This window comes from Camelus bactrianus, chromosome 10, assembly GCF_048773025.1.
Source record: "Camelus bactrianus isolate YW-2024 breed Bactrian camel chromosome 10, ASM4877302v1, whole genome shotgun sequence".
NCBI classification, from domain to species: domain Eukaryota; kingdom Metazoa; phylum Chordata; class Mammalia; order Artiodactyla; family Camelidae; genus Camelus; species Camelus bactrianus.
Genome location: NC_133548.1, coordinates 50,814,239 through 50,833,727, shown reverse-complemented (window position 1 = coordinate 50,833,727; position 19,489 = coordinate 50,814,239). Strand labels below are relative to the sequence as shown.

Genomic DNA, 19,489 nt, shown 5'->3' with positions numbered 1-19,489 from the left:
CACAGTTTGTCACTCAAATTCCCCTTAGCCTTCACAGCCCCATTTTCAAAAATAAGCTGTCCAGAAATCTAACAATTCTTTCCAAAATGGTTAAAAGCTCATGTCCTTTGACACATCAATTCTGGATGAGTAACACTATTTATAACAATGTAAAACTAGAAATCACCTAAATGTCGAGCAACTGGGAATTCGTATTAAAAGCTAATGTTGCATCTGAACTCTGGAACATTAAGTAGCCAATGAAAGAAACACTGTAAAAGAATTCCTACTGCAGGGAAAACGCTAGTGCTGGTTTAACTACTTTTGCAGAAGCAATACAGCTGGATTCCAATCATGCTTAAAATGTATACAATAATTCATTTCAAAAAGGTTAAGCAGCTACTATGTGCAACATATCAGGTGCTAGGGACAAAGCTGTGGCTCCTTATTTAAATGTTAGGAGAAGGGTTGGGGTCTTAAAGGCAGAGTGCTGAGTGTGATTGTGAGAAGTGGAATGGGATGTATAACAATATATCATTTATGTAAATTGGAAACATGCCCAAAGAACAGCAGGACAGGTCTTACAAGGTACAAACAAAAGAGGCATCAAAGATGTTAAAAGAGGGGCCAGTGGTGGGGGAGGATCTGGGGGAGGAACTGGAGACACAGAGAGAGGGCAGGGCTTTGAGGGGACACTGTCATGCAGGTCCTGATGAGTTGCCCCATCAACTCAGATGGCCCAGAACAGGGACGGGGAGAGCAGTGGCCTGGGAGAATACGCAAGAGTATGGGAGAGTTTTATTACCCTCTGCACAGTTTTCTTTATTTTCTGGATTTGCTATAATAGACAGGCATTCATTTTATAATTTAAAATGTAAATAAATTAAAAAACCAGCAAGCATAAATGATGCAGCCCCTGTGGAAAACAGTTTGGTGATTACTCAAAAATGTAAACACAGAACTACCATATGACCCAGCAATTCACTCCTGGGTATCTAGTCCAAAGAACTGAAAGCAGATACTTGACCAGGTATTTGTACACGGATGTTCAGAGGAGCACGATTTGTAATAGCTAACAAGTGGAAACAACCCAAGTGCCCACCAGACAGATGAATGAATAAACAAAATGCAGCACACACACAACAGAATACTATTCAGTCATAAACAGGAATGGAATTTTGAGACAGGCTCCACAGTGGATGGACCTTGAACACATTATGCTAATTGAAAAAAGGTGGACACAGGACAAGGTTTCCACTTATATGAGCTACTGGAATAGACAAATTCAGAGACAAAAAGCAAAGAGGAGGTCCCAGAGCTGGGAAAAGGGAGAAATGGGGAGTTACTGTTGAGTGGGTATATAGCTTACGTAGGGGATGATGAAAAGAATTGGGTATAGATAGCGGTGATGGGTACACAGCATTGTGAATGTAGCTGAACCATTTGTTTACCCATGGTCAAAATGATAAATATTATATTTTAGACAATTTTTTAAAAATAAAACTGTTATTAAAAAAACAAACAAACAAATTGACAAATGGGCAAGCCCACTGAGTGACGGGCCAGGTCTCCCGGAGGTGGGAGGAGAGGCGCCTGCACCAAGGACCATGGTAACCAAGTGACCACAAGGGGCCGGGTTTTGCCGTCTTAGGATTACAAAGGGAATCGGCCAACGTGGTTTTCTGGGGTTTGTTTTTGATGATGGTAGTTTTCGTTTCTCCCTTTCCTTACACACACACACACATTGTTCAAGGAGAGTACCAAATGCGCCTGGGAGGAGGAAGCAGGGAGAGGCTCCCACAGAGCTGGCAGGCTGGTCTCTGACCCCACGGGCCCTCCTGCCCCAAGTCTGCACCTGTCCTGCAGGGGCCTGGGCAGGTCACTGTGCCCTGAAGCCCTCCACAGCTCAGCAAACCTTTGTTCATGCCTGTGCTGTGGACAGAGCCTGGCACAGAGCAGGAGGAGGGGCAGCAAAGTTAGGAGGGCTAGACAGTCAGGTGGACAGACTGATGGGTGGACAAGGGGGAGGCCCAGTGAGCAGGGAAGGCAGTGGTCTGGCCCAACCTCCTCATCTGGCCAGGCTTGGAGATACCACATCCCCAACAAGGCCCCTGGGGAGGGCTTGGCAGCTTGGGTCTTTAGGAAAGAACTGTTGGCCTGAATGCGGGTGCTGGCTCTGCCCCCGGTGCCTGCAGGACACCTGCCTGGGCCTCCGTCTTCGCAGGTAGAAGCGGAAGTAACTATTCCCCTCTATGTGGCTGGTTGTGGGGAGGAACCTGATGCAGGTGCCTGAGGCTCTGAGCTCACTGTGTGTGTTTGCACCAATGCCCACCTCTCTGTGCCTGAGTCCTGGCTCGAGGAACACCTGCACGGAGCCCATCAGCAGTGCTGCCCAGGCCTGGCTGTCTGCCCGGCCACCCGCCCGCCCACCGCCAGCACCTACTTGGCATAGGCTTTCTCCACCAGGGCACACCAGAACTCATTGCGGGAGCTGGAGTGGCAGTAGATAAGCTGGTTGTTGACGGTGGGCAGCCGGTCGTCGATGACCACATCCACCCACTCCCCGAAGCGCCAGAAGTGGAAGTGGAAGATGCCCGCGTAGGCGTTGGGCTTCTCAGGGTCCCACTCCTGCTCCTTCCAGTCTGGGATGACCTGGATGGGGAGGGGATGGGGACACCTTGAGGGGTGCCGCCAGGGAATCAAATGGGAAGGAATACTGGGTTCCATTCCCATCTCTGCCACGAACCAGTGTGAGACCTGGGCGAATCCTTCTCATTCTGAGCCTCAGTTTCCCCATCTCAGCAGCAGTTGGAGACACCCTGAGGCTCCTTTGAAGCTCTGTTGTCTAAGATTCTATCAGCCTACCCCTTCCTTCTTCATGCCTCCATCTGCATTCTCTCCCTCAGAAATAGATCATGTTCAACCCAGTTCCTGCCTGGTCTATAGTGTTACCACCTGCCCTGTCCTGTCCAAGCCAGAAGTTTGCAGCCACGCTGGCCTCCTCTCTTTTCCCTATCTCCATCCAATCTGAGCTCCTTCGTTCTGCTAAAATCCATCTCCCCCTCTCCATCCACTCTGGCCCAGTCCCCCATCTCCTCGCCCTGTAACAGCATTAGCAGCCACTCTGCCCTTGTCTCACACAGCAGCAGGGTGATCTTTCTGATCACGGCACTCCCCTGAAAAATAAGGGTCCAAATACTTTATGTGCTCTGTCCCCACTACCACCTCCCCACACTCATTTCTCTACCCTCGCCCACCCCAGCCCCCACCCCCTGCTCTCTGCTTCCTGCTCCGGGCTTTTTCTCTGATCAGGAACTCCACACCTGCTCTTTCTCCAGCTGACTCTCCCTTGCCCTTTAGACTCTACTCTCCTCCTCCAGGAAGCCTTTTTTGACTCTTCCATTCATCTCACGGCCCCTGGAACTTCTCTGAGACACCTTCCTTACTTATAATTACACAAGTGTGTGACCTATTCAATCTGATACTGTCACTGGAATGTCAGCTCTCTCAGAGACATGTCAGTCTTGGTCACTGCCATCCACCCAGTGGCTAGCCCAGGGCCTGGCCCAGAGAGGGTCCTTAATAAACATGTGTTAACTGAATGAATAAATTCATAGGCACTGATTGGGATTCTTAATAATATTGATTATTTATGGAGCATCTTGGAAATGTCAAGTACCAAGCCTGTGACTGCCATGGGTCATCTCAGTTTAATTCACACAACAACCCCATCTCATGGGGTGTTAAATCCATGAGACGGGATGGTAAGTCTCATCCTTACTGTACAGATGAGAAAAATGAGGCTCAGAGAGGGCAAGTAACTTGTTCTGGGTGACACAGCTAGAAAATACACACATTCTTCAGAGGCAGGCAGACCTGGATGTGAAGCAGAATTCAAACCCAGGTCTGCCTGCCTCCCAACAATGAGTTCTTTTTCAGTGTGGACGGCTCTGCACCCAGCCTCATGCTAACACTGAGGACCCAGATGAATCAGACATGGTCCCTGTCCTCAGGAGACTCCCAGTCTGGTGGGAGAGGCAGGCAGGCAGACAAGTGCTATGTCAGACGCGGGGTGTGTGTGTGAAGCTGTAGAGAGAAGGGAGTGGTGGGCCCGACCCGGGAGGGCCAGCAGCAGTTCCTGAGCAGGTGTCCTGAGAGCTGGCAGTGGGCATCTTCCAAGCAGACGACGACAAACAGAGGCAATTTGGGGCAGGAGGTGGGTAGGGAGGGAAAAATCTCCTGAGCACCAGACCTAGAGGGGCCAAACCCCATCAAGACCAGAAGCAGCTCCATCTAGAAGAAATTCACTCCCCGGGATGGGGGCGGGCATGCATGCATCCAGGCTGAGGAGCCAGAGATGTATGAGGATGCTGTAAATCCCAAGGCCCAGACCAGCCTGAGCACGGAGACTTCAGCCAAAAGCCTTTCCTCAGCCCCCACTCTCATTAAAGGTGCTTTGGTTTACACACCTCTTACCATCAACAGGGATGTTAACAAAGAGAAACGCTCCCTAGTGGGACATTCAAAACCAAGAAAATGAAAATGCTAAATGTGGTGAGAGGCTCCCCAGCCACTGATGGAGCCCTGCTCAGTGTTACCACTACTTCTGAGGCAGAACAGCAGGGAGTCACTGGCAGGATTGACAGTCAGGCCTTCAGAGCCTGACACAGCATCTGGAACCTAACAAGGGCTCTGTACTAGCTGGTCCCTTTTCAGTTAACTCATGTCCTTTCCAAGTGAAAACTCCCAGGCCAGCCTCTGCCCAGACGCCTGACACACTTCTTCACATTTGATTTCAGGACATAAAAATGGATCAAAAATGAGGCACGCTTAGGGCAGGGGTGGATGTCACCCCACTGTGCAGACAGGAAGAAGGCTGAGGTCCAGAGAGGAGCAAGGAGCCGCCCAAGGGCACAGAGTGACTGGGAGCCCCAGGCTGAGAGCACTGACCAGACCATTGCACCCTCCTCCACCACCCCTTGCTCTGACAGCCCTGGACTATGTGGGGATGGGGGACAGGGACGAGGGGAGGGGAGGGGCTCTCACAGGGGCTGGAAGGAACCGCTGGAGATGAGAGGATTATTAGCCAAACCTACAGCTTGGCTCTGAACCCTCTGTGGCTCAAGGGGCAGCTGATGAGGCTCCAGGACCTGTGATCCAGAGTCAGGGATCCCGTGGGCCTCCATTTCCCTCCACATCAAAACCCTTGGGTCCCAGACCAGCCTTCTCATCCCTCGGCCGCCTCTGCTGCCAGCCTGGTCCTGAGCACAGAAGGAGATCGCCCAGGAAGTCGTGCTCTCAGGGCCACCCAAACTCAACACCTGCCTGCACCAGAAATCAAGGAAACAGCCAAAGGATTCAGGACCAACCTAAAGAGGTTCCCATTAGCCAAAGATGAGCCAATCTGAGCAGCAGGAAGGATGCCATGAATGACATGGCATGGATGACAACACATCAATGTGTTCAAATCCATAAGATCAAGCTGACACACAAATGACTCGTCACGACTGGAAGAGGGCAGGGAAGCAACTCATTTTTTTTTTTTGAAACTGGAAAATTGAGGAGAAAAAAAAAATTAAGGACTTAACATGACTTTTCTATACAAACTGTACCATAGTGTAACCTACAGCAGATCAAAGGAGGTTTTTATCTGGTGATGAATTCCAGCTAAGAAATGAGGAAGACCTTAGAATACTAGACCCCTGCACTTTTGCAACCACTGACAAAGAATGGATTTAGGCAATCATGGCTTCTAATGTGGATTTAGGATCATTGATGGCTTCTAAGTCACACAAAAAGAGAGACAACAAGACATTATGTACCTCCAGAGAAAACATCGCCTACAAAGTAGTTGTGCCAAAAAAAAAAAAAAAAAAAAATACAAAGCAAAACTTACCAAGCCTCCAGAGGTAAGTCCTACCTCACAGGAAAGCAGGGCACAGACATGTTCAACACCACCCTGAAAACAGGGCCTGCAAAATCCAGACAGCTGGAAACTCTACAGGACAAATGACCGCTTTCTTCAGGAAAAAAATGCAAGCAAAAAGTGAGACCATGAAGGGAAACCAACCGACTGCAGTTATGGACCTTTGTTTGGATCTGATTCAAACAAGCAAACTGTAAAACAGACACGTAAAACATTTATGACACAAATTGGAAACCAGAACGTCTTCTGAGTGATTGATATTAAGGAATTTACTGTGGAATTAGTTGTGTTATGGTATTATGGTTAGGGGTTTCTTGTTTTGTTTTGTTTTGAATGAGTCCTTATCATTCAGAGATGCATCAGAAATATTTACAGATGAAACAATAAGCTGCAGGAGGAGAGGAGGGCTACAGAGGAAACAAGATTAAGCACCCAGCTGGCTTGTTGAGGTGGAAGGATTGGTGCAAGGGGCTCCTCCTCTCACGTGCCTACAGCCGAAAAGCCTCATGGTCACGGACACCAGCTCCCGGCCAGCATTCAAAGCCCTGCGAGGGGCTCTCAGCTGCACCCCTTAACTCTGCCTCCTTCGGGCCCCATGGAAATCTACATCCCGTGTTGCTTCAGGCCACCTCAGCTTTGCACAGGTGGCTCCCTCTGCCGCCTCGGCGTCCTAGTCCTTGTCCCTCGGAAGCCCCCTGACCCCGCCCTCCCCAAGCTCTTTCCCTGCTCACTGTGGGGAGCTCCTGCCCAGACCCCCGGCACCTGGCACAGGGCCGGGCCCAGCTCCACAGCCAGTGGAGTCTTTCTGGGAGGAAAACCCCCAAGTGCTGGCCGCTTGTACTGCTGGTGCAAAAGGAAAGTCAAAATGGACTCGGTTTTGCTAAGAGAACGCTCTAAAATGGAGCTGGGAGGCCACTGAGGAAATGTGACGTATGCACTTCTCCCTGGAGGGAATGTGAACTTTGACCACGTCTCATCCTAATGCAGCCATCCAGAACATCTGCCCAGTGTTCCAGAAACTCAAGGTATTTATTGGACCCTTACCCTAAAATAACTCATGACAGCCTATCCCTTAGGGACAAATATTTCCTTTAACAGCCTTGTGGCTTTTGCATTTACAAGCCCCTGACTTTCTCATTCCTGGCACACTCTGCATTTTACCCAAATCTGGGTCTCCCGAGTTGCAATTCCAATGACCCGCAAATAAATCTCTTTGTTCTCTGCAGCCTGGATGTTCATTGCTGTTCAACACTGGACACCACATTATCAATGTCAGTGTGTGGCAGGGACTTCAGCTTCGACTAGGCCACCTCTCTGAGCCTCGGTGTCTACATCTACCTCTAACTGTTGTGACAACTAAGGTGGAGAATGGCCACGGAGGTGCTGCGTGGACTTGGGGGTCCATGCACACACGAGAGGTCACCCCTGCTGCTGGTGTGTGGAGTACATGGTGTGAACAAACCTCAGAGTGACCTGGTCAACCTCCCTCTCGAGAAGAAAAAGAAAAACTTTTAACAGTCCACTGTGTAGATGGGAAAAACAACGCCTGAGGGGACTAGGCACCTCCTTGGGCTGAACAGGCAGTGAGGCGAGAACTCTGTGGGATTTGGAGACCCTCTTATACCCATTAAAAGCCACCCACTGCAGAATAACCTAGAAACCCCAGGGTCCCAAGGATGGGTGTGCCGCAGCGCCCCCTGGTGGCCCAGCACCTGGAGCACTCTGGGGCTCTCCCTGGGGGATCCCACCCAGACCCAAGAGGCTGGGTTCAAATCCTGCTGGGACTCTGGGTGAGTGAGTGAATGCCAGTGTGTGAGTGTGAGCACAGAAGCATGCAGGTATGTGTGAATATCAGTGCACAAGTGTGTGTAAGTGCATGTGCGTAGAGAGGGAGCTTCCCACAGATTTCTGCCTAGGACCCGAGAAGGCCAAGCAGGAGCATTTCTGAACAAGGCCAGCAGGGCTGCAGGCTAAGGAGCTGCACTGGGGTTTCCTGTGTTACCCAAGTTGAGTGAGATGAGCTACAGGCCTCTCCGAACCCTCAGAACTAGAGGGTCCCTGGTTCCGAGCACCTGAAGTTTCCCAATTCTCAGCTGATTCCAAGTCTCAAATTCCTCAGTTTCAGATGTGATTACTGCAAGAGGCCAGGAAGATGGGGCAACCTCACCTCCACCTCTCATGAGAGGAGAGCCCCCGACTCAACACCAGGAGGGCAGGAGGTGGACACACCTGCAGAGGGCCCCGGGGATCCCTATTCACAGGGCAGGGAGTGAGCACAGCCAGATGCTCAGAGTCCTGGGCCGACCCTCCCACTGGGCCTCCCAGCCACACTGTGAGGGTTAAAGTTCCCTTCAGCTGGGTCCTTCCGAGCCAGGTGATGGTGAGGAGCATCCACTCCCCCAGGACCTCTCTCTCCACCCACAGAGCCAGGCCTGGGCCTGGCTGGTCCCTCCACCCCACACTGCCTGCTGCCATAAGAAATGGCTGCTGTGCTGCCTCAGGCAAGTCACTTCACCTCTCTGAGCTCCTCACTCTCCTTCAGTAAACAGGTTCTCCTAACACACTCCTCTCAGAATCAACGTGAAAAGTGGGACCCTGTGTCCACAGTAACTGGGCAAGTACATGTGCGAACCCAGTGGGGAAGCTCAGTGCTGCACTAACTTTAACACCTTTCATCTTCACGACCACCCGATGAGGGAGGCACTATCGTGAGCCTCCACTGACAGAAGAGGAAACAGGCTCAGAGAGGTTGCCCGGGGTCACACAGGGGGGTGTGGCAGAGCCAGGCCGGTCCGTCACCTCCACTTTACACTGGCTCAGTGGGAAGCAGCAGCTCAGGAAATGGCGGGCCTGTTTGCCCTGTGGTTTCCCACGGTTTCCATGGAAAGCGGGTCCCCATACCCCATTCCCTGCACTCTTCTCTTCCCTCTCGGGAGGAGAAGCAGGCCGTCTACTGCTGTCCCCGGGGTTGGAGGGCTGGGTTCCTGTCTGCTTCCCCCGTCTCTCGCAGAAGTATCTTCAGGAATGGGCAGAGGCCGTGGCTGGAGGGCGGGGCTTGGGGGGGGGAGGTGGCAGCAGCTGCTCTGGGCAGTGCTCTGGGGTGGAGGACGGCGGGGATGCGAGACTGGGCTGGGGAGCTGTTCCCAAGCAAAACCCCCAGAATGGCCTCTGAAGCAGGGTCTGACCTTGGTCTCTGGGAAGAAGCCGACCTTGCCTGCGCCTGAGCCCTCAGGTGAGATGGGGGCATCGCCCCTGCTCATTCCAGGGGGCCAGTGTCACGGGGTCAAAGGTCCATGTGCTTGGTCCAAGTGCACCCCTCCCAGGCTCCTCCACACATCTGTGACTTTGGGCAGGCAGCCTCCTCCCTGGACCTCTGTTGTCACTGTCCAAAAACTGAGCAAAGGTCAGGGTCAGTTGGGGCACTAAAGTGATGTGGTGATTCGGGTCTATCTGGTCAGAGGGGCAGGGCTGCAAGGGGCTTCACAGAATCAGGCTGTTTGCTTTAGAAAGTCTGAGGCTGGGAGAGGCTCAGGGGCTGCCTGAGGACAGGCAACAAATTGGTGACAGAGGCTGGATGAAGAAACCTGGGCACAGTCCTGACCCTACCCCACCCCTCAACCTCTCCTCTGTCCCATCTGCCCCCTGCCCAGCCACCCTGCAAGGGAGGGAGACTCATGAACATGGCTTGGTGGGTCCCCACTGTCCCCTCTGGGCCAGGCCCCCTCCCCAAGGTCTCGGTGTGGCTTTCTCCAGATCCCATGCAGAGGCTGGTCTGGGGGCCACTGGAAAAAAACTCAGAGGTGTTGGTTCCTGATTGGGTGTCAGGGGACCTGGTTTCAAACTCCTTCCAATCACCTGCCTGCTCTGGGCCTCATCCCTGAAAGCAGGTGGGGAGGGGTCAGGAGTGTGGAGAGGGCCTGGGGAGGGGGAGGCTTGTGATGAGAGAACACACACCATGAGGCACACACAGGCTTTATTGGGGATGCGCGGTGGGCACGGCAGAGGCACTTGCATGCCTGCACGAGGCCGACATGGTGGGGTGGGGTAGGGGCACAGGCAGTCTGCACCAAGAGGGTCCCCACAGCTGCAGGGAGAGGTCAAGCAAAGAGACAAAAGGGCAGGGCCATCCGCAGGGGTCTGGCCTCCAGGCTCCCCCTGGAGTCAACAGAGAAGCAGGCAGGCAAACACGGGGACTCCAAGCACATCTCAGAACAGGCACCAGCGCTTCAAGTTAGAAAGGACCACCGCTCACACTACTGCCAATCTCCCACTTCTGACCATCAGCTGTCACAACTGCCCTCCCAAGGCCACGCCCATCCCCACCTCTCGACTCCACCAAAGATGCCAAAGAGATGCCACACCAGGCTGACACACTTGTCTTCTCCCATCAGTGAGCCAAAAAAAGTCTGACATCCTAGCAGGGGGACACCTGCAGCCCCAGAGATGCAACCGGCCCCAGCTCCAGGGTTCTGGACCCCCTCTATCCAACTTCCCCCAGGCAGAGGGAAACCTGTTTACTGCACTGTTCCCCACTTCATCCCCAATGTCATGCTGACCAAGCCCCTGCTAAGGGCCACCTGTGCACCAGCTGGCCAATTATATAATAGATCACCTAAAGTCAGACTTGTTCACAGGGCAGGTATAGAGTTATTCACATGAATATAGCATGTTCTCTCTCAATATACATGTATATGTTTAGACACAGCTCTATGCAACTTTTTTATATTTCCCCCCTTCACTTCTCCATTCCCGAAGTCACTCCCAGAAGAGCAAGAGTCAGCCTGCACAGCCTCCAGTGTGCCAGCCACTCCCCACTGCCCAAATCAGCACCCCCAGCAACCCTGCCCGATGTCCTGAGGGCCCTTGAGGCGTTGCAGGGCCACACCCGGAGCAGCACCTTCCTGGGTTCTCAGGCTGGGTGTTCACCTCCGGACAGCGTTCTGGAAAAGAGCGTTGTGGCCGAAGGGCAGCAGAGGCTTGTTTGCTGGATTTTCCAAGGAGGCTGCTCTGTCATCTCCGCCTCCCCATCTCCGGAGAAAGCCCGGTGTCCTTAGATCTCTCTCCCTGTGTCTGTGTCTGTCTCTGTCTTGGTCTCTCTCGGCCTCTCTCCCGACAACAAAGCAAGGAGAAGGCAGATGCCCACGGCCTCCCTGTCTTCCCACACCAGCCCCGACCAGGCCTCCGTGGTCTACAGCAGAAGCAGCGGCAGCCAGTTCAGCTTCAACAGAGCAGCAGTGCCAGCACCAAGGAAAGGAGAGGGGAACGAAGGATGCAGGCTCAGGGGTCCCAGCCAAGCTGAGTACAGGCCAGCAGCTAGAAGAATGTCCCAAACACACACTGGGGGAAGGGGTACGGGCAGGGGACAGGGCAGGTGGGCGAGAGGGCAGGTAGCAGTGAGCAGCCACCTTCAGAGCTGGTTAAAGACCACGGAGGCCTTGAGGTTGGCGGGCTCCAAGCCCTCGCTAAAGGTGATGAGGAAATACATGACCTTGCGGATCTTGGCCAGGTCGGACAGGCGCTCCCCGAACTCCAGGGCATCAGCCTCATTCCAATCCATGGCTTCCGAGTCCTCCTTGCTCCAGAAGATGGCAGCAGGGTCCAGCAGCTGGCGCGTCATGAGGTTGGTGAGGTCAGGTGTCCAGTTCTGGGAGGTGCCCGTGATGGTGACCTTGCCCGGCTTGTCTAGCACGATGTCCCAGCGCTCGAACAGCAGCCTCTGCTGCTGGATGAAGTCGATGCGATACATGGACTCGGCCGGCCGCAGCAGCTTCTCACCATCCTGGCGCTTCGCCCCACGCTGCTTCAGGCTCTCCACACGCAGCCTCATCTGCTTGGTCAGGCCCTCATCCAGGACCAGGGGCATGTTGAGCTGCGTCGGCTTTGGCCCCTCCTCGGCCATGGCCCAAATGCTGCTGCTGCCTCCACTGTGCAGGAGCCAAGTGAACTGGGGCCTCACAGCCAAGGCAAGAGGCCACCAAACAGGGGCCCTGCCTGCCTTCTGCCCTCCCTTTGTCCCTCCTCTCCCAGTCACTGCCCTTCCCAGTCCCACCCAGCCCTCAAAATGAGGTGTGTAGGAGGCAGGAGTCCCCAAATGCCTCCTCCTCTACTCCTTGCAGAAGCGGGAATAGAGGCACTGCAGGCAGGCAGGAGGGTGACAGGCTCCTTGGGGACCAACTGCTGATGTCAACTGCTGTGGCAACCACCCTGGCTACCACGGATGAGCTGGGAGCTGGCTTGCTGTGAAGAGGGGAGCATTGCTCGCAGGCTGTAAGAGGGCAGGAGGTGGGGAGCAGGTGCTCACTGGAGACACATAAGGAGAGGATGGAAGACCCTCTGGCAGGAAGGTAGGGGGAACAAGGCCCAGAGGGGCCCACCAACTTGAGATCTGAAGTCACCTAAGCCAAACCCTGCAGCCCTCCTTGGCTCGGCCTCACCCTCACCCCCTTCACACCCCATCACCAAGGCCTGTCAATTACCCTGAAAACCCTCCTACCCATCCCCACTGGCAGGACCCCCACCCAGCCACCTCCGTCTCTCACCGAGACCCATGTTCTCACACTTCAGGGAGCGCCAAAATCACCCGTGGGACCTAAAACAGTTTGCTGGGCCCCACGCAGGGTTTCTGAATTAAGCGGTTTCTGATGAAGCCTGAAAATTCACATTTCTAACAACCTCCCAGGTGACACTGATGCTGTGGGTCCAGGAACTGTGCTTTGAGAATCACTGACCCAGGTGACTCTTGCCTGCTAGGCCTGCCGCCACTCCGCACCACGTGGCTGCCATGTGCCCGGGAGTCTCTTCTGCTAAAACCCCACCACTTATTACACCTGTATTGAGCCTCAGCTTCTTCCCCCAGGAGACTGGAGGCGGTGGAAGAATCTGACAAATGTCTGTCTCCCCAGTGCCTGAGAGGGAACCGGGGGCTCAGCCATGACATGAGGGCAAATGGAAGAAATGGAGCAAGTGAATGTAGCTGAGGGGGGGGTAGGGGAGAGGGGAAGCTGCCATGACATGTCACACACAGAAGACAGGACAGAGCACAGGCCAAAGTATAAGAACTGGAAATAACCTGAAGGGTCTAGTGGACCACAAGCAGAGTCAATTGCTAGACAGAGGTTAAGTAAGTCGGCGGGGTCTTGGGCTACGTGAACAGCAAGGGGGTCATGGAGGGGAACAAAGCACCTGGTCCTATTAAGACAACACCTCGAGCACTGGGGTCCGTCCTGGGGGCCTCTGGCAGCCATTCTCCAACAGTGTTCAAGAAAACCATAGAGAAGAGACCTTAAACTGCCTGATCCTCACAGAACCTTCTGCTCTGTAGCTGGAGCGGCAGAGGCTGAGGAGTGACTGTTGGGAGCTTCTTTTTCCTTCATAGGGAGACATTTCTCTCCTTTCCCAGAACTAAATTCTCCTTTTTATTTGTACATTTGCTTGGTTTTTGTCTGTGATGTCTCCACACGGAGGGGCCAGGACGGTGTCTGACTTGTCCATCACTCTAAGCCACCCCCAGAACAGGGCTGCCATATAGGAGGCCCTCGGAAATCCCTGATAAATGAATGAATGAATGAATGAATGAATGAATGAATGAATGAATGAATGACACTGATGAAAGAATAGTTGATGTGACGGCCCATGGGGCCCAAGGCCGAGGACAAGAAGAAGATGGGCACACGGAGAGAGTACACGGGCCTGACCGAGATCAGAATGTGGTTTAGGAACAGGTGTGCATCGGGTGCAGGAACGAGGGCGATACCTGGACGGTGAAGGCAGGTGGCGACGCAATCAAGACCCGGGGCCACAGTGATGAGGGCACCGTGACCCCCGGGACACTGCAGTACCTGGGGTGAAAAAGGTTGGGAACTTGGAGGTGCCGAGCCCCTGGTGCCTGGGTGGCAGGCAGGGTGGCTGGCTGACAGGGGGCGGCAATAAGGTGGGCCGGGGTGGGGGGACAACCAGCACGAGCCTGCAGGGGTTTCTCTGGGGAGGCTGCGGTCTGGAGGCAGCAATGAATCAAGAGAAAACCCGCCCCCTCCCTGGGCCTGCAGGACATGGTGGGGGGGTTCAGCTTCTATGGATGAGGATCCAGAGGCCTCATGACTCTGGGGAGGGCCTGGTCTTGGCCTGAACAAAGGCAGGAGGAGGCTGAAGGAGGGAGTTGTTACCAGGGCTGGGGCCCCCCAGACGGGTAGACGGGAGGAGGGGGGCAGTGGTGGCCAAGGAAGGCCAGAGGGGGAAGAGGGAAGGAAAGGCAGGCAGGAGGCTGCACGTGGGGCTGGGCCCACGCCACCCACAGACCTCCGCTCAGGCCCCAGACGGCTTGGGAGGCCCCACCAAAAGCTGGACGTAGGAGTGAACAGAGAGGAGCAAAGCAACATCTAAGCTTGCGTCCGTGGCTGCGAAACCGTGATCATGACAAACAAGCACCTCTTTAGCCACAAATGGAAAAAAGACTGGAAGGAAATATAGAAAACCCTAACACTGGTTGTTTCCAGGTAATGAAAACTTGACGTGATTTAGGACTTTTTCAAACCCTCTGTCCCCGGTACCTTGAATGGTGCTGGGGCACAGTTGGTGCTTAACCACTGTATAGTGAATGAACTGGCATTCGCTAAAGGACAGGAACTGCTCACATAGCAGTGGCAGGCACGGGTTGGGAAACATTCTTAAATGGGCTAAAAGACAGCCTGGCCCTACCACTAGGTGCCTCCTCCAGGCCCAGTCCAGGACTGCCCAGCTCCCAGCCCTGGCTCTCAGGCATCCAGGCACTCCATTGGGTTTCTGCTCACTTCTGCTCCCCTCTGGCTAGGGGCACAGCTGACTCCTCCTGGGCTCCGGCACCCCGTGGCTCAGAGCACAGAGGCCTGCCTTCGAGCCTCGGGTTGCAAAGGCCTCCAGGGGAGGGGAACTCACCTGGCTTGGGCCACACCAAGCTAGTGGCAAATGCTCTACCCCAATGTCACATCCTGACTTCTGCTCCGCAAAACCTGGTCACCTGAAATCCACTGCCCTGCCCTCAGGAAATGTACGATCACACTGAGGAGACCATAATGCCGCAACCAGGGATCCCATGGGACAGGGAGGCCCACTGCCAAGAAGTGTCTGGCAGAACAGAGAAACAGGTCGGAGCCCAGAGGAGAAGGGGGTGGGATTAATATGTGCAGATCTCCCCTAAATGCCACGGGCTTACCTACCCTCACCCTAATCCTGTGGGCTCCTTTAATCCTCCCACCACCCTGGACTGGAAAGGTCAGGTTTACACAGAGGCCAAGAGAAGGAACACGACCTGCATAAGGTCACATGACCAGCAAGGAACCCGGCCAGAATCAAACCCAGGTCTGGCTGCCTTCAAATCCCAGCCTGTTCACCCTAGGCTGTGTCAAGTACTAGAGGTAAAGGGATGGCTTCCTGGAGGAGGGGGCATGTGTGCCGAGGGTGTGATGCGCCTGCATCCCCAGAATTGAGGTGGGCAGGGGGAGTAGGGGTGCAGCTCAGGCTGAGCACCCCCGTTCCATGGAGAAAACAGAGCTGGGCAGGGGAGGCCCTGCTGGGCAACAGGCCCAGAAAGTGAGGGATGACAACAAACAGGGCCTGGTCAGCAGGGACAGGAGGGGAGGGAAGGCACAGTAATGAGCTCCCCGGGGCCTCGAGCCTCCTTCCGGGACCCAGGGACCATCACCACAGCAGCACCAGAAGACAGAGTGCAATTACCCCAGAGCACGCCACCCGGCCCCAACCTCTTGGAGACCCAAGCTCCTGGAGATCTGGCCTCAAAGCCTCCAGCCTAGCCAGGCCAGTGCCCCGACACCATGCAGGAGGAACCTTCTGCCCAGAGACAAACACAGGCCTGCCCACTGTCACGGCATCAATGACAAGCCTCTTGCCTGCGGGTCCAGGGCCCTTTCTTCCACTTGCTAGGCGGGGAGCTGCACCCAAGGGACTGCCTGGGACCAGGGCAGGGCACACAGCAAGCTGAGGCTCTTCCCTACAAATTACCAGACAGCCCATTTCCTATGAGGGGACACAGCGGGCCAGGCTCCAGTCCCCCTGCAAGGCCCAGGAGGCCTGAGGTAGCCAGGCCAGCTGTGGGGCTGCTGGCCAGTAGCTGGGTCCAACAATTTGGGGAGGGGCTCAAAACTTTCTTGAGCCCTCTCTGTGCCAGGCTCCTGCTGGGAAGATAGAAGTTGAACCAGCTCTGCCCAAGGGGAGCTCACCTCGAGAGGGGAGCCCACAGATAAACAGGCAATTATAGGGCAAGGTGGGAGGTGTGGGGCCAGCCCCACAGGGCTCCTGTGTGCCACCTCCAGCCCTAGACTGAGCCAATCTAGCTCAGGGTCACCTTGTTCTAGGCTCAAAGAAGGGGGTTAGAGCCTGGAGGCAGGAGGGTGAGGACAGCCCTACACCCAGAGAACAGTGCCAGGCCCCGACCTTCCCTGGCCATGGGGCCCATGAGTGAAATGACTCTATGCACGGCTCTCCGAGGTCCTCCTAGCTCAGATGCCCCACAACCACCCACATCTATGGGCCGACACAGTGGCCTCTGCGGAGGGCCCTACAGCACACAGCTTCCTGTATCCCACAGGACCATCAGGGCCAGGCCCCAGGGGTGCCCATTTAAAGGGTGGCTTTGAGAGGTCACATCCCTGTTCAGAAGACAAGACAGCACGGCACCTACTACGGTTCCAACCTCAGCCGAAGGCACAGCGCCCTCTGATGGCTGAGGGATGCCTCAGAGGACGAGAACAAACTCACCTGCTCTTTGCACCCCACTTGCACAGAACACTCACTGTGTTCCATGAATCTGAATTATCACCACACTGGCTGTCGCAGCCGCCCCTCACCCGGCAATGCACTGTGCGAGGCCCTGTAAGTACAGTACCTCGTTCCACCCTCACTCCTCCCCGAGAGGGAGCTACCCTGATAGCCTGACTCTGTGGATGAGAAACCTAAGGCTAATATGAAGCTACAAAACGGAGAGGCTGGGACCTGCCCCTGGGCCTGTAAGACCCGGATGCCCAGTGCTCCCAAGCTGTGCTGCCAGCCCCTGTAGAAAGAGAAGGAAGGGCAATGACTTGTATTTGCCGGCTTGGGAACCCAGGGTGCAGTTCCTGTCAATTATTCTTTAGAAACCACAACCCCAGCCTCCTGGCCTCCCCAGGAGGGAGCTCTGTTGGATTTAACGACTACACTGCCGAATGCCACCACAAGGGGACAAAGTGTCGGGACCAGAGCCCATTCTTTCCAACCTAAACCTTTGGTCCGCGTCCAGGACATCAGCTGTTTGGAACCATGAATCATGATCAGGATTGTCTGGATCACTCCCTCAGAACAAGTGAGAAGAGTGAGGCCCAGAGAAGGACAAGGACTGGCCAAGTCACATAGAAGGTACTGGCCGGGGTCTCCTGAGCCCCAGTTAGTGGTGTCTCCACACTGCACATGATTTTGGTAGCTTCCACATTTCATAAGTGTGTCCACCAAGTGGCCCCAAGGACACTGTGGGCCCCCAGTAGTCTAGAGGGGATACATCAGAACTGGGAGCTACACAGATTCCCAGCACCTGCTCCTGAGCTGGCAGGGGAGAGGAAGGCAATTCTGATGCTCTGCCAATTCTGAACAGCCCTGGTGTCACCCTACCCTATCCCTGCATAGGCTGTCATCAAATCTCACCTGTATGTTCAGGCCGCACCTCCCCTATCTGGTGGCAAGGGGACCAAGATGCGTTAACGCTCCCCAGCACCCCCTCCCCACCCAGGCCTCACCTTTTGCCACAGCGACTCGCGGGAGGCAAGGGATGAGCAGGCCGCCACAAACCAGCAGTTGCCCACCTGGCCCTGGTGCAGGTCGTGGGAGCTGATGCCATCCACAAAGAGGCGGGGGTCCTCGCAGATGTCCTGCAGAAAAGCCGGGAGGAGATCTCACTGTCAGTGTGGAGATTCACCCACCTCCCCTTGCAGATGGGGGGCCTGCATCAGTCTTCAAACCCAGCTTCCCCAAGGGAGGCCTGGAAAGCCCTTCTCCCACCCCCTGGCCGAAGAACTCTGCTCTTCCACCAAAGTTTGGGAGATAAGCAAATACTGTGGAAGGATTTCGGTGAGCTACCACCTTCCTCCTGGCCTATGCAGTCTTCTTTGACCAGCAAGGGCTCAGTGTCCATCAATCTCCAGCACCGGCAGCCCTGTGGGGCCCAGCCAGCTCTCAAGGGCCCACAGTCACGCAGTGGGGCCAGGGTGCAGGGCAGAAACATACCAAAATTACCCATGATGAGTGCAAAGAGCAGGGGAGGATTGGAGAAAGGACTATACCAGGCCCCGTGTAGGCACATCCTCCAGCTGTCTCATCTGACCCTCACCCCATATGAGGACTGTGGCTCTGTTATTCTACTTTACAGAGAAGGAATGAAGGTTCAGAGAGGGAAAGTGACTTGTCAAGGGCACACAGCAAGCAAATGCCAAGCAGTGCTGAGCTGACACCAACAGAGCACCTGGAGGGCCCACCTTGGGCCCCTCCTCCTTTCCCATCAACATCTTCACTCCTCAGAGCTGAGAGCGAGTGACTGCTCTCCAGAGAGGGGGGACAATAGAGGGTGGGGGAAGTAAACACTGAGACATGCCTTCCACGTGACCAACATCCTCATGGCACCATGATCAATATCCTCACCACAGTCCTGAAAGGTGGGCATTGTGCTCATTCTACAGATGAGGACACTGAAGCCCAGAGAGGTTGCATCACAGGCCCCAGCCACACAACACTGGCCTGCCTCCACTTCAGGTGGTGCTCTTGAACCAGCTCAATCACAACAGAGCTACTGAGATCCTACCACAGGCAGCCAGCAGAGGGTAGTAGAGTCAGGAAACAGAATTCAAATTCCTGTTCCCCGTTTAACAGCTGTGCAATTTTGGGCCAGTGGCTCAATCTCTCTGAGCCTCCATTTCCTCTCCTGTGCAAACGAGGTAGATTATTGTCCTTTATAGGGCTGTGTAAGGAGTCCACAGATCCTGGAGGCAGGGCACCCTTCAGGGGAAAATGGGGCAAAGAGTTATCAGTTCTCACTAAGGTGTTTGGGACTCCTGCTGCCACCTCTGCTTTGGAAAACCAGAGTTTTGAGAGGGCCATAACTCCCCTGAGGGCAGGAGCACTCCAGGTGGGACTTCAGGGTGGCCCCAGGTCAAGCTGCAAGGCGGCTTCCCCAGAGTACAGATGCCACAGGTCTGAGTATCCTGCCGCAGGTCATGGAAAACCAGTGAGACCAGAAACCCAGTGAGGCCTCAGGAAGCAGATGAGAAATTTGCCTCCCACCTTATCTTATCTCCCAGGCCCTGGCCTAAGCCCAGCCCAGCACTCTGAGCCAGAGGGTGCCATGACTTAGCATCTGCCTCCCTGGGGCCCAGAAGGGCAGGCAGGACAGCAGGACGAGGGTGAAGGGGGGGCCTCATATCTGGAGGACCCCGGCCCCATCCCTACCGTAGTAAGAGAGACAGGGACCGCCTGGGGGTCACGGGAGGTGACCTCCAAGGCACCCCTTCCCTTTAGATCCTCCCAGTAAGGGCACTGCACAGAAATGTGACCACCCATCCCACAGAGGACACC

General features: G+C 54.7%; 2 protein-coding genes across 6 annotated transcripts in view; both read right to left on the bottom strand.

Moving 5' to 3' along the window:
- The window catches only part of CAPN5 (calpain 5), a 59,534-nt gene that overhangs the window by 11,075 nt on the left and 28,970 nt on the right, over nucleotides 1–19,489 (bottom strand). For all 5 annotated transcript variants that reach the window (XR_012509756.1, XM_010973470.3, XM_010973469.3 and 2 more), the window contains exons 3-4: nucleotides 17,662–17,793; nucleotides 2,423–2,631 (exon numbers count right to left, since the gene is read on the bottom strand). Coding sequence is in view for 4 of the 5 variants with exons in the window: in XM_010973470.3 (XP_010971772.2) it covers nucleotides 2,423–2,631; nucleotides 17,662–17,793 (341 nt within the window). In the remaining variant the exon portion in view is untranslated. The remainder of the gene's footprint in view (nucleotides 1–2,422; nucleotides 2,632–17,661; nucleotides 17,794–19,489) is intronic.
- On the bottom strand, nucleotides 9,862–17,653 carry OMP (olfactory marker protein). Its single transcript, XM_045509034.2, has one exon. The coding sequence runs from the start codon at nucleotides 11,802–11,804 to the stop codon at nucleotides 11,313–11,315; it is 492 nt and encodes a 163-aa protein (XP_045364990.1). The 5' UTR covers nucleotides 11,805–17,653; the 3' UTR covers nucleotides 9,862–11,312.